The sequence below is a fragment of the Hemiscyllium ocellatum genome, chromosome 13, assembly GCF_020745735.1.
Source record: "Hemiscyllium ocellatum isolate sHemOce1 chromosome 13, sHemOce1.pat.X.cur, whole genome shotgun sequence".
In the NCBI taxonomy this organism is placed as follows: domain Eukaryota; kingdom Metazoa; phylum Chordata; class Chondrichthyes; order Orectolobiformes; family Hemiscylliidae; genus Hemiscyllium; species Hemiscyllium ocellatum.
Window position 1 is genome coordinate 17,772,664 of NC_083413.1, and position 15,575 is coordinate 17,788,238.

At 43.8% G+C, this 15,575-nt stretch overlaps 1 protein-coding gene across 2 annotated transcripts in view; it reads left to right on the forward strand.

Moving 5' to 3' along the window:
* LOC132821443 (rho guanine nucleotide exchange factor 26-like) overlaps positions 1–15,575 on the forward strand; it is a 207,575-nt gene that overhangs the window by 44,857 nt on the left and 147,143 nt on the right. For both annotated transcript variants that reach the window (XM_060834030.1, XM_060834031.1), the window contains exon 5: positions 10,534–10,590. In XM_060834030.1, the coding sequence (XP_060690013.1) occupies positions 10,534–10,590 (57 nt within the window). The remainder of the gene's footprint in view (positions 1–10,533; positions 10,591–15,575) is intronic.

Below are 15,575 nucleotides of genomic sequence, written 5' to 3' on the forward strand. Positions count from 1 at the left end.
AAATTTGCTAGAACTGCTTGGGAGGATTTAAACTAGTAAGGTTGGGGGGGGAGGGAGTTGCGGAGGGTGGGACCCAGGGAGATAGCGAGGAAAGAGATCAATCTGAGACTGGTACAGCTGAGATCAGAAGTGAGTCAAACAGTCAGGGCAGGCAGGGACAAGTAGGACTAATAAATTAAACTGCATTTATTTCAATGCAAGGGGCCTAACAGAGAAGGCAGATGAACTCAGGGCATGGTTAGGAACATGGGACTGGGATATCAATTACGGAAACAAGGCTCAGGGATGGGCAGGACTGGCAGGTTAATGTTCCAGGATACAAATGCTACAGGAAGGATAGAAAGGGAGGCAAGAGAGGGGGGGGGGGAGAGACATTTTTGATACGGGATAGCATTACAGCTGTGCTAAGGGAGGATATTCCCAGAAATACATCCAGGGAGGTTATTTGGGTAGAACCGAGAAATAAGAAAGGGATGATCACCTTATTGGGATTGTATTATAGACCCCCTAGTATTCAGAGAGAAATTGAGAAACAAACTTGTAAGGAGATCTCAGCTATCTTTAAGAATAATAGGGTAGTTATGGTAGGGGATTTTAACTTTACAAATATCGACTGGGACTGCCATAGTGTTACAGGTTTAGATGTACAGGACAATTTTCTGATTCAGTATGTGGATGTACCTACTAGAGAAGGTGCAAAACTTGACCTACTCTTGAGAAATAAGGCAGGGCAGGTGACTGAGGTGTCAGCGCGGGAGCACTTTGGGGCCAGCAACCATAATTCTATTTGTTTTAAAATAATGATGGAAAAGGATAGTCCAGATCTAAAAGTTAAAGTTCTAATTTGGAGAAAGGCCAATTTTGACAGTATTAGACAAGAACTTTAGAAAGCTGATTGAAAGCAGATGTTCGCAGGTAAAGGGACGGCTGGAAAATGGGAAGCCTTCAGAAATGAGATAACGAGAATCCAGAGAAAGTATATTCCTGTCAGGGTGAAAGGGAAGGCTGGTAGGTATAGGGAATGCTGGATGACTAAAGAAATTGAGGGTTTGGTTTAGAAAAAGAAGGAAGCATATGTCAGCTATAGACAGGATAGATCGAGTGAATCCTTAGAAGAGTATAAAGGAAGTAGGAGTCTACTTAAGAGGGAAATCAGGAGGGGAAAACGGGGACATGAGATAGCTTTGGGAAATAGAATTAAGGAGAATCCAAAGGATTTTTACAAATATATTAAGGACAAAAGGGTAACTAGAGAGAGAATAGGGCCCCTCAAAGACCAGCAAGATGGTCTTTGTGTGGAGCCACAGACAATGGGAGAGATACTAAATGAATATTTTGCATTAGTATTTACTGTGAAAAAGAATATGGAAGACATAGACTGTAGGGAAATAGATGGTGACATCTTGCAAAATGTCCAGGTTACAGAGGAGGAGGTGCTGGATGTCTTCAAACGGTTAAAGGTGGATAAATCCCCAGGACCTGATCAGGTATACCCGAGAACTCTGTGGGAAGCTAGAGAAGTGATTGCTTGGGCCTCTTGCTGAGATATTTGTATCATCGATAGTCACAGATGAGGTGCCGGAAGACTGGAGGTTGGCAAACATGGTGCCAATTTTTAAGAAGGGTGGTAAAGAACTATAGACTGGTGAGCCTGACCTCAGTGGTGGGCAAGTTGTTGGAGGGAATCCTGAGGGACAGGTTGTACATGTATTTGGAAAGGCAAGGACTGATTCGGGATAGTCAACATGGCTTTGTGCGTGGGAAACCATGTCTCACAAACTTGATTGAGTTTTTTGAAGAAGTAACAATGAAGATTGATGAGGGCAGTGCCGTAGATGTGATCTATGTGGACTTCAGTAAGGCGTTTGACAAGGTTCCCCATGGGAGACTGATTAGCAAATCTAGATTTCGTGGAATACAGGGAGAACTAGCCATTTGGATACAGAACTGGCTCCAAGGTAGAAGATAGAGGGTGGTGGTGGAGGGTTTGTTTTTCAGACTGGAGGCCTGTGACCAGTGGAGTGCCACAAGGATCGGTGCTGGGCCCTCTACTTTCTGTCATTTACATAAATGATTTGGATGCGAGCATAAGAGGTACAGTTAGTAAGTTTGCAGATGACACCAAAATTGGAGGTGTAGTGGACAGCGAAGAGGGTTCCCTCAGATGACAACAGGATCTTGACCAGATGGGCCAATGAGCTGAGAAATGGCAGATGGAGTTTAATTCAGATAAATGCGAGGTGCTGGATTTCGGGAAAGCAAATCTTAGCAGGACTTATACACTTAATGGTAAGGTCTTAGGGAGTGTTGCTGAAAAAGAGACCTTGGAGTACAGATTCATAGCTCCTTGAAAGTGAAGTCACAGGTAGATAGGATAGTGAAGAAGGCTTTCCTTTATTGGTCAGAGTATTGAGTACAGAAGTTGGGAGGTCATGTTGCGGCTGTACAGGACATTGGTTAGGCCACTGTTGGAATATTGCATGCAATTCTGGTCTCCTTCCTATCGGAAAGATGTTGTGAAACTTGAAAGGGTTCAGAAAAGATTTACAAGGATGTTGCCAGAGTTGGAGGATCTGAGCTACAGGGAAAGGCTGAATTGGCTGGGGCTGTTTTCCCTGGAGCGTCAGAGGCTGAGACGTGACCTTATAGAGTTTTACAAGATTATGAGGGGCATGGATAGGATAAATAGACAAAGTCTTTTTCCTGGAGTCAGGGGAGTCCATAGGTTTAGGGTGAGAGGGGAAAGATATAAAAGAGAGCTAAAGGGCAACTTTTTCACACAGAGGGTGATACATGTATGGAATGAGCTGCCAGAGGATGTGGTGGAGGCTGGTACAATTGCGGCATTTGGATGGGTATATGAATAGGAAGGGTTTGGAGGGATATGGGCCGGGCACTGGCAGGTGGGACTAGATTGGGTTGGTATATCTGGTCAGCATGGACGATATGGACTGAAGGGTCTGTTTCCATGCTGTACATCTCTATGACTCTATGATTGTTTGAGGAAGCCAGAGCACACCCATGCAGACATGGGGAGAATGGGCAATCTCCACACAAAGAGTCGCTGGCGGCGGGAATAACCCCAGGTCCCTGGCACTATGAGGCAGCAGTGCTAACCACTGAGCCATTGTGTCATCATAGAGCTACACAACACAGAAACAGGCCCTTCAGTTCAACTCATCTATGCCAACCAGATATCCTAAACTAATCGTATCCCATTTGTCAGCATTTGGCCCATATCCCTGTAAACTTTTCCCTTTCTTGTACCCATCCAGTTGCCTGTTATAATTGTGCCTGCCTTCACCATTTCCCCAGCAGCTCATTCCATACACGCACCACCCTCTGCATGAAAAAGTTGCCCTTAGGTCCCTTCTAAATCTTTCCCCTCTCACCTTCAAACTTTGCCTTCTAATTTTGGACCTTCCAACTCTGGGAAAAAGACCTTGGTTTTATAAATCTCTGTCAGGTCACTCTTCAGCCTCCGATGCTCCAGGGTAAATAGCCCTAGCCTATTCAGCCCCTCAGCAATTTCTGCTTTTGAGCCTTATTGGCATTTCAGGACAACATGTAGTCCTTAGATGTAGTACAGGAGAGATTAATTGGACTTGTTCCAGGGACGAGGGACTCCACTTAATGTGGAGTGACCACAAAAGCTGGGATGGTTCTCGTTAGAACAATATACAAGTGAAGGGGAAATTTAATAGCAGCATTCAAGTCATTCTTAGAACAATTAAGGAAAACTATTCTTTCATTGTCAGACCTGTTGGTAACCAAAGGACAAGTTTAAAATAATTACCAGAAGGACCTGAGATGAGGTGAGGAGAGTAGTTTCACACAGTAAATTACTCCTTATAGTTTGTTAATGAGGTGTGGAAGTTCCCTATTCCTAATTGCTTTTGAACTGAGCTAAACTTAAACCACACTGAAGGGGAAGTGATGGCCTCGTGGTGTTCTTGGTAGAATGTTAATCCAGAGACCCAGATAATGTTCTGGGGACCTGAATTCAAATCCTGCCATACCAGATGGTGGAATTTGAATTCAATAAAAATCTGTAATTAAGAATCTAGTAATGACCATGGATTGAATGTTGGAAAAACCCATCTGGATCACTAATGCCCTTCAGGGAAGGAAGCTGCTGTCCTTGTCTGGTCTGTGTGACTCCCGTCCCACATCAATGTGATTGGTTCCAATTAGGATGGGCACTAAATGCTGCCTGGCCAGTAATGTTGTCATCCTGTGAATTAATTAAAACAAAAAAAAAATTGTTGTGGGTCTGGAGTCTTATGTCAGGAAACTAGGTAAGAGTGGCAAACATTCTTCCTGTAAGGATATTCAGGATTAGGGTGACAACTGATACTTGTTGTAAGATGATGAAATTAAACTAGCTTTGTATTCCAAATGTTGTTAACCAATTGAGTTTAAATTTTAATAACTGCTGTGGTCTCATTCAAACATATATTCTTAGACTACCCTGAAGATTGCTAATCTGGTGACATTACCACTAAACCTGAGTTTCACTGATCTAGGATCTACTACCTGAGAAGAAGGTGGGAGCAGATTTAAGAGGAGATTTCACAAATAGTTAAAGAGGAATAAATTGTGAAGCATGAGGAAAGAGCAGAGGAATTGTGGCTAATTGACAGCTGTTTAAAAAAAAAGGCTAGCAATGATTATATCGGGCCAACTGGCCTTATGTGTTGTAGGCTGGATGATAATCTCTCTGCCCAGTGATCCCAACGGGTAGGAGATGTTGCCTGAGTGCTGGAATACTGCAATAGGGTGGAACGTCGATAGAAACATCTTCACTGCAGGAAGTGAGTAAAAGGAGTGAGAAGGATTTTTAAAACACTGGCATTAAACAAGCCTCCAGCCTGCAAAAGGAGGGCACATCCATCACCGTCTCTGTTGATGACGGCCATGCTGTAGCACTTGGTCGAGTGCATACTGATCATTTCTTTGCTGTTTACAGCTGCAGTGTGTTACAGATTACAAGCATTCCTGACATACTTCTATATCAGGCTGATGGGACTGCGTGGAATTCTCCGGAGAGAATGTAATTTTCAAACCTTGGTGAATCCCACCCTCCTCCAGCAGCCGGCTGCATGTTTGTGCAAACATTGACAGGGGCATGTTTTAAATCTTACAGATGACAGATTCTTCCATAACCTTCACCTGGCCTGGGACCTCTAGCCCTTTCACCTAGTTCCTTTCGTCCACCAGTTGGCTCCTCCAATAGCTTCATTCTCATATCAATAACAGATTCCTCTCCACAAACAAAAGCTACATAAACATACAAGAATTCGGAGCAATTTGACACTACCATTCCCTCTCTTCGGACCAATTTTTATATTAATTGCTGTCTTCCTATTTATATACTTCCTCGAATCCCCGACAGTGCAGAAGCAGGCTGTTTGGCCCACCGAGTCCACACTAACCCTCTGAAGAGCATTCCACCCATACCCTATCCCTGTAACCCTACATTCCCCCTGGCCAATCCACATAATCTGCGCATCTTTTGACTGTGGAAGGAAACTGGAGCAAACCCGCACAGACAGTAGGAGAACATGCAAACTCCGCACACACATTTACCCGAGAGTGGAATCCAAACTAGGTCCCTGGTGCTGTGAGGCAGCAGTGCTAACCGCTGCACCACCATGCTGCCTTGTAGAACCTCTTACAGACGCTTTCTGTTCCTATATTTCTTGCTCATTTTCTCTTGATCTCTAATTTTTAAACTTTATTTTAGTCATCCTTTGTTGGTTACTTTAAAGTTTGCCTATGTTTGGGCATATCTTTGCAGTATTCTTTTAATTGGATGGCATTGTCCTGGGAAGTAGCATCCATCTCATTGTCTTTCTTTCTCAGCTGAATAAATCATACACCCATCCAGTTCGTGTGTTTTGGGATTCAGTCCCTCAGCATAGAGGTCTAAGCTTCCATCTTTCACACTGGCGACCCTATTGTCCCTGCTGCTTTCCCTCCAGTCTTCCACTTTGTCAACCCCCATTCAAAATCCTCCTCTGGAGTGCTTTCTTTCTTAAGACATTAAGGCCGTCATTGACCACTATCTTCTCACCTTCTTTCCCACCTATCCACTCCACCCTCCTCTCTGATCTCTCAACGTCATCCCCACCCCCATCCACCTATTGTACTCTTTGCTACCTTCTCCCCAGCCCCATCCCCTCCCATTTATCTCTCCACCCTGGAGGGTCTCTGCCTTCATTCCTGATGAAGAGCTTTTGCCCAACATGTCGATTTTCCTGCTCCTCGGATACTGCCTGACCTGCTGTGCTTTTCCAGCACCACTCTAATCTACACTCTGATTTCCAGCATCTGCAGACCTCACTTTTTGCCTACTATCTTCTCACCTGTTCAGAACCTAAGTTAGGAAATTTCCTCCCAGACCTCAGCTCCTCTCTCTCTCTCTCCACCTTTAGGATCTCATTAAAACTGCCTGGTTGACCAAATTCTTTTGTTCAGCTGTCCTAATATCTCATGTGGCTCAGTGTCAATTGTTATTTAGAAGTTTGGCAGAGATGCATGAGACTGAACAAGGGATGGTTACATGTTAATTAAGAGACAATTGGTTGAGAACTTGACCAGATGTATTTTACACCTATGTGGGAACAAGTTAGCAGTGATGTTGGAATTTTGAGAAGTGTGTGTTGGAATAAAATTCCAATTATGCCCACACTTTACCTAATTATCTTTAACCTCTGACGTTAAAATTATAACTGAAGTAATTCATATGAGGCGCTTTGGAATAGTATATAAAATATGCTGTGTTAATATAAGTTGTTTCAGAGTGCTTTGGAATGTCTTTCTGAAGTGATGACTATTTGAATGCAAATCTGCCTTTCCTTCTATGAAAGCTGGCACCCTGCTTTAAGCTATTTTTACAACAGTTCCGTAGGGTATGACAGGAGAGAAAGTCTTGACAAAAAATAGAATTTGCGATATCTGATCTTGAATAAGCAGCTAACGTATGGAGTTAGTTCGTTCAGTTGGCTGGTTAGCTGGCTTCTGGATCAGTGGTGCTGGAAGAGCACAGCAGTTCAGGCAGCATCCAAGGAGCAGCGAAATTGACGTTTTTTGGGCAAAAGCCCTTCTTTATTCCTGATGAAGGGCTTTTGCCCGAAACGTCGATTTCACTGCTCCTTGGATGCTGCCTGAACTGCTGTGCTCTTCCAGCACCACTAATCCAGAATCTGGTTTCCAGCATCTGCAGTCATTGATTTTACCTGGTTAGCTGGCTTACAATGTAGAGTAATACCAACAGTGTGTGCATTCAATTCCCACATTTACTGAAGTTCCCATCTCAACCTCTCTTGACTAAGACACAGTAACCATCAAGTTAGACTACCACTAATCTTCTCTCTTTCCAATGAGGAAGCAGTCTGATAGGAATAAGGCAACTTCTTTTAAAATCATTTTGGTGATGCTAAATTTAAAAGTCTTAAGGGTCACAAGAACCAGACTTATCAGAAAATCTGTTTGAAGTCCACCTAATTGAGTATAACCTGGACAGAAGCTGGCTTCAAGTAGTATGGGCAAATAAACTCTGACTGCCTTGCATTGGCATTGGCCATGATCCATTTATTTCTCCATGATAGTTCTAGGTTTTTGTAATTACCATCAAAATTTCCAGCCGGTTGCATTTTCCCTTTCAGTGCACATTGTTAAATATAAGTAACCACCATCCATGGTCTTGGAGAAAGTGAGGACTGCAGATGCTGGAGATCAGAGCTGAAAAATGTGTTGCTGGAAAAGCGCAGCAGGTCAGGCAGCATCAAAGGAGCAGGAGAATTGACGTTTCGGGCATAAGCCTTGATGGGCCAAGGAGTAGCAGATGGAGTTTAATTTAGGAAAATGTGAGGTGTTGCACTTTGGTAAGGTGAATCAGGGCAGGACCTATTCACCTAATGGTAGCGTCCTGGGGAGACTTGCTGAACAAAGAGATAGGTCCCTTGAAGGTGGAGTCACAGCTATACAGGATTGTGAAGAAGGAATTTGGTATACTTGCCTTTATTGATCAGTGCTTTGAGTATAGGAGTTTGGATGTCATGTTGCAGCACAGTCGACAATGTTTGGAGTCCTGCATTCAATTCTGGTCCCTCTGCTATAGGAAAGATGTTGTTAACTTGAAAGGGTACAGAAAAGACTTAAGAGGATGTTGCCATGGTTGGAGGGTTTGAGACATAGGGAGAGGCTGAATAGGTTTGGGTTATTTTCACTGGAGCATTAGAGGCTGAGGGGTGATCTTAGAGAGGTTTATAAAATCATGAGGGGCATGGGTAGGCTAGACAGACAAGCTCTTTTCCCAGGGTAGGGGAGTCCAAAACTAGAAGGCATAGATTTAAAGTGAGAGGGGTAAGATATAAAAGGAACCTAAGGGGCAACTTTTTCACGCAGAGTGGTGTGTGCTTGGAATGAGTTACCAGAGAAAGTGGTGGAGGCAGGTACAATGACAACATTTAAAAGGCATCTGGATGGGTATATGAATAAGAAGAGATTAGAGAGATATGGATCAAATGCTGGCAAATGAAACTAGATTAATTCAGGTTATCTGGTCAGCATGGATGAGTTGGACCAAAGGGTCTGTTTCCGTGCTGTACATCACTACAACTATATAATTATTTTCATGTTTCACTTTTCCATTCTTCCTAAAACTGCTGACAGTCTAAATCCAAGTTTGGCAATGAATCAACAACTATCCAGGAAAAAGCAGCTCACTTGTTTGGGACCCCATACTCCACATTAAAAATTCACTCACACCACTTCTGAGTCCATTTACAAGATACACTGCAGTAACTCACCATGGCTCCTTTGGTAACACCTTCAAACAATGCTGTTTCTAGCACCTTGAAGACAAAAGGCAGCACAGTTGCTTGGCAATGTTATTATCTTCAAGCACCAAACCATTGTGACTTGGAACAATATTGACATGTCTTTGTCTCTCGGTCAAAATTCTGGAACCACCTTCTTAAGAGTGTCTAGACCATGTAAATTGCAGCTCACTTAAGAGCAGTTAGGGGTGAGCAATAAATAGTAGCTTTGTCAGTGGCCCCAATCATCAGTGAATGAATAAAATAACTCCTGGCTCTGCCAGCTTACTTTAAACTTAAAAAAAAAATTCTGTGGCAGGGTACTTCTGCTCGTCTCGGATTTAAAACCAAGTTGTATCAGGGTGGAACCAGAGAAACCTGCAGCACAGAAAGAGGCCATTTTGCCCATTGTGCCTGTTCAGATTAGTCTGGTTTGCCAGCCGCACTGATTGGAGAATCAGACATCGATTTCATGAAGAAAGATTCATGTCTCCTGATTTTCCACCAGTTGAAAAAAAATTCTGTGCTTGACAGGAATTTTCCCCATTTTAGGCTTGCAATTCTCCAATCTACACCCTTGTCGGGAGGTTCAATCCAGACTAAATCCTTTCAGAGTTCAGCTGAGGATTTAATGTGCTTCATGCCTTGTGATTGGCTGTTTGACCACTTCAATTTCACCCCTCCCACTCCCACTCCGCCAAGGACATGCAAGTCCTGGGCATCCTCCACCGCCAAATCCTAGCCACCTGATGCCTGGAGGAAGAATGCTTCATCTTCCATCTTGGGACCCTCCAACTACATGGCATCAACATCGATTTCACCAATTTCCTCGTCTCCCCTTCACTCACCTCATCCCAGATCCAACCCTCTAACTTGGCACTGCTGTCTTGAACTGTCCTACCTGTCCACCATTATTCCCACCTATCTGCTCCGACCTATCACCTTCCCAACTACCTTCCCCCACCCCAACTATCCCATTCATTTCTCAGCATTCCCCCCCCCCCCCCCCCCCGCCCTTCCTGATGAAAGGTTTATGTCCAAAACATTGACTTTCCTTCTTGGACATTGCCTGACCTGCTGTGCTTTTCCAGTACCACACTTTTCGATTCTGATCTCCGGCATCTGCCGTCCTCACTTTCCCCAGTTTTGTAAATCTTAACAAACCTTCTAGATTTTATTCGTTTGAAGGTATGGGTGCCACTAGCAAAGTCAACATTTGTTGACCATCCCTAACTGCCTTCAGTAGATGGTGGTTAGCTGTCACCTTGAGCCACATAAGAGTGTGTAGTACAGTGAGGTTTAAACTGACCGTACTGAAGAAAAAGCGATGTTTTTCCAAGCGTGGGTGGATCTGGCAATGGCGGGGAATTGGCAGACGGCAGTATTGATGTGTACCTACGTTCAATATTGTTTGCGGTGGTCAAGATCATGAGATTGGGAAGGGGCTGTCACAGAGTGCTGCAACGTGAATGGTTTACATTGCTCCAACTTTGCATTGGTGGCGAAGGGACTGAATGTTGAAGGTGGTGGATAGGATGCCAAACAAGCAGCGTTACTTTGTCATGGATGGTACTGAGCTTCCAGACTGTCAATGGAGCTGCAGTCATCCAGACAAGTGGATGTTGACACAGGTTTCTTGTTAAGTTTTCTGCTGTCCTTTTCTGGTCACTGTAGTATTTGGAAATAATAGTTGTGCTTTTCCCTTCAGGTGAAGAAGAATGGAATATTGCAGACCGTCACTCAGGAGGAGAAAAAGAGGCAGGAGGTACATGGCACCTTTAAATGAAACCGTGGTTAGATTTTTACAGCCACCTCGGTAACTGGAAAAGTCACAATTGTGAGCTATTGGGACTGCTATTACTAGATAGCCTAAGGGAAGAGATGATATAGACTACAAGAAACTGTCTAACCTTGTCCACAACAATAGAACGTGATGCCTGGTTTGCACTTGAGCGGGAAAATCTTTAAATGATTGATGAAATGATATTCCAGTGAGTAGTCAGTGCATAAAACCAATCTCCTCGGTGGAAACAGATTCCATTCAAATACAAATTTGATTGACTTTTGTCAGTAAATATTGTTGAGTGTAATTTAAGGTGGAAAGGTTAGTCTTCCATCCAAGACAGACAAAAGGAGAACTCTTTCTTCCATAGGGTTGTTAGTCTGTGGAATTCTATTCTTCAAAAAGAAGTGGAGGCAGGTTTATTGAAGCTACTCATGTTGTGTGAGGTAGATTTTTGATCCCAAAGGGAGAGCAGGATTATGGGGGTCAGAGGAAAGCACAGTTGAGGCCACACCAGATCACCCTCCATATTATTGAATGGCCAAGCAGGCTTATTAGGCTGGAAGCCCTATTGCTGACTGCTAATGCCTACATTCTTATACCACAGCATGTGCTAAATATCACATACTTCTAAAGATATAGAGAATTTTAGACTCAGGTGCCCAAAGGTGTCCTCCACCAGGGTTTCTTACACCTCAGCTTTTGGTCTGTTTTACATGAATTGAGTCAAAATGTGCGGCCCTGGAAAAGCACAGCAGGACATGCAGTATCTGAGGAGCAGGAAATTTCCTGATGAAGGGCTTATGCCTGAAACGTCGATTCTCCTTCTCCTCAGATACTGCCTGACCTGCTGTGCTTTTCCAGCGCCACACTCTTCAACACTGGTCTCCAGCATCTGCCGTCCTGACTTACTCCTAGTACATGAATTGGGAGTGACTACTGTAATTATTGTACAAATCCATCACCCCATTGCGCTTAAATGCCCACCATTAACTAAATGGAAAGTTTCATCCCGTTCAAAGTTAAAAAAAATGCTCTGTGTAAACAACCTGAAGCAACTATTTTCCTTTTATATGCAGATTCACAATGACACTTTATCAACTCTGTTGTAAATTACATATTAAACTGGAGCAGTTGTAAACATAAACCAGAACAGCTTTCCAGTTGTCTGCAGTGACCTGTGTATTTTATGGTTTATGATACTGGGCCAAGAACAAATTTCTGTTATTTTGACTGCAGTTAAAAAGGGAAATAGTATTCTGGGGAAAGTATGTTCAGTCAAAGAATCTCTCATTTTCACTTCCACATCAGCTCTAACTCGACTGTCATAAGAGGCAAAATAGTTTGGGGCCCAAAGTTCACCCGAATCAAACCACGAGTCCACAATTTAGTACTGAAATAAAACAAAGCAAAAACTGCAGATGCAGAAGATCTGAAATTTAAAAAATAAAATTGCTGGAGAAACTCAGCAGGTCTGGCAGCATCTGTGGAGAGAAAGCAAAATTAATGTTTCGAAATCTGGATCACCGGATTTGAAATGTTAACTTTGCTTTCTCTCCACAGATGCTGTCAGATCTGCGGGTTTCTCCAGCAGTTTCTCTTTGAGTTCATTATTTAGATTTGGTTCGACATCCCATTACCTCAAATCAGTAAACACACAACACTAAGCTGTACAGCCTAGGATACTCCTGCTCAGTAGCAATGAGGGGACCTCATGTGCCTCACAAACCTTATTGAGTTCTTTGAGAAGGTGACTAAGGAGGTGGATGAGGGTAAAGCAGTAGATGTGGTGTATATGGATTTTAGCAAGGCGTTCGATAAGGTACCCCATGGTAGGCTAATGCAAAAACTACGGAGGTATGGCATTGAGGGTGCATTAGAGGTTTGGATTAGGAATTGGCTGGCTGGAAGGAGACAGAGGGTAGTAGTTGATGGACTAGGTTCACCTTGGAGTGCAGTTACTAGCGGTGTACCACAGGGATCTGTTTTGGGACCGTTGCTGTTTGTCATCTTTATAAATGATCTAGAGGAGGGGCTTGAAAGCTGGGTGAGCAAGTTTGCGGATGACACAAAGGTCGGTGGAGTTGTGGACAGTGAAGAAGGATGTGGCAGGTTACAGCGGGATATAGATAGGTTGCAGAGCTGGGCAGAAAGGTGGCAGATGGAATTCAATGTAGCTAAGTGTGAAGTCATTCACTTTGGTAGGAGTAACAAGATGATGGATTACTGGACTAATGGTAGGCTACTTGGTAGTGTGGATGAGCAGAGGGATCTTGGTGTCCATGTACACAGATCTCTGAAAGTTGCCACCTAGGTAAATAGTGCTGTGAGGAAGGCATATGGTGTACTGGGCTTTATTGGTAGAGGAATTGAGTTCCGGAGTCCTGAGGTCATGTTGCAGTTGTATAAGATTCTGGCGTGGCCTCATCTGGAGTATTGTGTGCAGTTTTGGTCGCCATACTATAGGAAGGATGTGGAGGCATTGGAACGAGTGCAGAGGAGGTTTACCAGGATGTTGCCTGGCATGGTAGGAAGATTGTATGAGGAAAGGCTGAGGCACTTGGGCCTGTTCTCATTGGAGAAAAGAAGGTTTAGGGGAGATTTGATAGAGGTGTATAAGATGATTAGGAGTTTAGATAGGATAGACACTGAGAACCTTTTACCGCTAATGGAGTCAGCTGTTACTAGGGGACACAGCTTTAAATTAAGGGGTGGTAGGTATAGGACAGATATTAGGGGTAGATTCTTTACGCAGCGGGTTGTGAGTTTATGGAATGCCCTGCCAGTAGCAGTGGTGAATTCTCCCTTTTTATGGTCATTTAAGCAGGCATTGGATAGGCATATGGAAGTTATTGGGCTAGTGTAGGTTAGGTAGGATTTGGTTGGCGCAACATCGAGGGCCGAAGGGCCTGTACTGCGCTGTATTTTTCTATGTTTCTATGTTCTATGGTGTCCTGTAATTGGACCTTTGTAACATTGGGAAGAACATTTCAGTCTTGGAATTGAGGAGGACTAAATAAACAGCAACATTTTGAGAGTATTTATACAGTACAAGTGTCAGACTATCCCATTCTCACTCTGTTTTCATATCTAGAAGTGCTGATATACATGGCACATCAGTCAGCACTGTTGCCCCACAATACCAGGGACCCATGTTTGATTCCAGGCTCAAGTGACAGTGTGGAATTTGCACATTCTGTCCATGTCTATGTGGGTTTCTCCTGGATGCTCTGGCTTCCTCCCACAGTCCACTGATTAGGGGGATCGGCCATGCAACATTGTCCAACAGTGTCCAGGGTTGTGCTGACCAAGTGGATTAGCCATGGTAAATGTGGAGTTACGGGGGCTTGGGTCTGGGTGGAATGATTTTCAGAATTGTCAATACAGACTTGATGGGCTGAATAGCCTCTAACTGCATGGGTTGGATGCTATGAACATGACCAAAACACAACCTCCCATCACTAAGTCACTGTGGTTCTTCTGCATGTACTAACCACCAACAGTAAATCACCTGTGTTTCAAATTTAAGTTCCAAACCCATTAAGGACAATGCAAACCATCAAAGATGAGGGAGAGGTAGGGAGAGTGGGAAGGGACTAAATTAAGATGGAGCTGGAAGGGGTACATTCTCAATCTGATACATTAAGGACATGTAAGCGATGCTTGGATAGGCACATGGAAGGTAGTAAAATGAAGGGTCTGTAGGTTAGTCTGCTCTTATAGTAGGATAGAAAGCCAGCACAACATCAAGGGCTGAAGGGCTTGTACTGTTCTATGTAATCTTGAGCTCAGCTTTTAACCTAATACATCTGGTATTGATAGGTCAGTTGAGATCACTGGATGGTTTATGCATTCATTCACTGGATGCTGTATCGCTTGATGAGCCAGTATTTATTGTCCATCCCTAATTGTCCATGAGAAGGTGGTGGTGAGCCAGTTTCTTCATTTGCTGTAATCTCATAAAGCTGTTAGGGAAGCAGTTCCAGGACTTTGACCCAGTGACACTGAAGGAAAGACAACATACTTTCAACTCATGATGGTGAGTGGCTTGAAGGGGAACCTGAACGGGATGTTTCCATACAACTATTGCCCTTGATCTTCCAGATGAGAGGTCATAGGTTTGCAGGGTGGTGTCGAAGAAGCTTTATTGAATTGCTGCAATATATTGTTTAGATGGTACACATTGCTGTTACTGTGCATCAGTGGTGAAGGAAGTGAACAATGATAGTGGGGAATGGGTGGCCAATCAAATGGACTGCTTCGACCAGGTATCCAACTTCTTCAGTAGTGTTGGGGCTGCAACCATCCAGACTAGTGCCTTGCAGGTAGTGGATAGTCTTTAAGGAGGCAAGTTACTTGCTGCAGAATTTGTGGGCGGCACGGTGGCACAGTGGTTAGCACTGCTGCCTCACAGCGCCTGAAGACCCGGGTTCAATTCCCGACTCAGGCGACTGACTGTGTGGAGTTTGCACGTTCTCCCCGTGTCTGCGTGGGTTTCCTCCGGGTGCTCCGGTTTCCTCCCACAGTCCAAAGATGTGCGGGTCAGGTGAATTGGCCATGCTAAATTGCCCGTAGTGTTAGGTAAGGGGTAATGTAGGGGTATGGGTGGGTTTCGCTTCGGCGGGTCGGTGTGGACTTGTTGGGCCGAAGGGCCTGTTTCCACACTGTAAGTCTAATCTTAAATCTAATCTTAATTCCAAGCCTCTGACCTGCTGTTGAAACCAAAATAGTCATTTGATTTGATCAGTTCAGCTTATGGTCAACAGTAAAACAAGGCTGTTAACTAGTGGGAGATTCAGTGATGGTAATATCTTAGAATGTCTTTGGGATATGGCAAGATTTGAGATGGTCAGGTGATCGGGTATCTGCCTGAAATCAGTTATTCCAGTGTTTAAAATGATCAAATGAGTTGCTAAGTAGATTGAGAAAGACCATTTTTTTCTGGCTGAGGAATCCTAAATAATAAG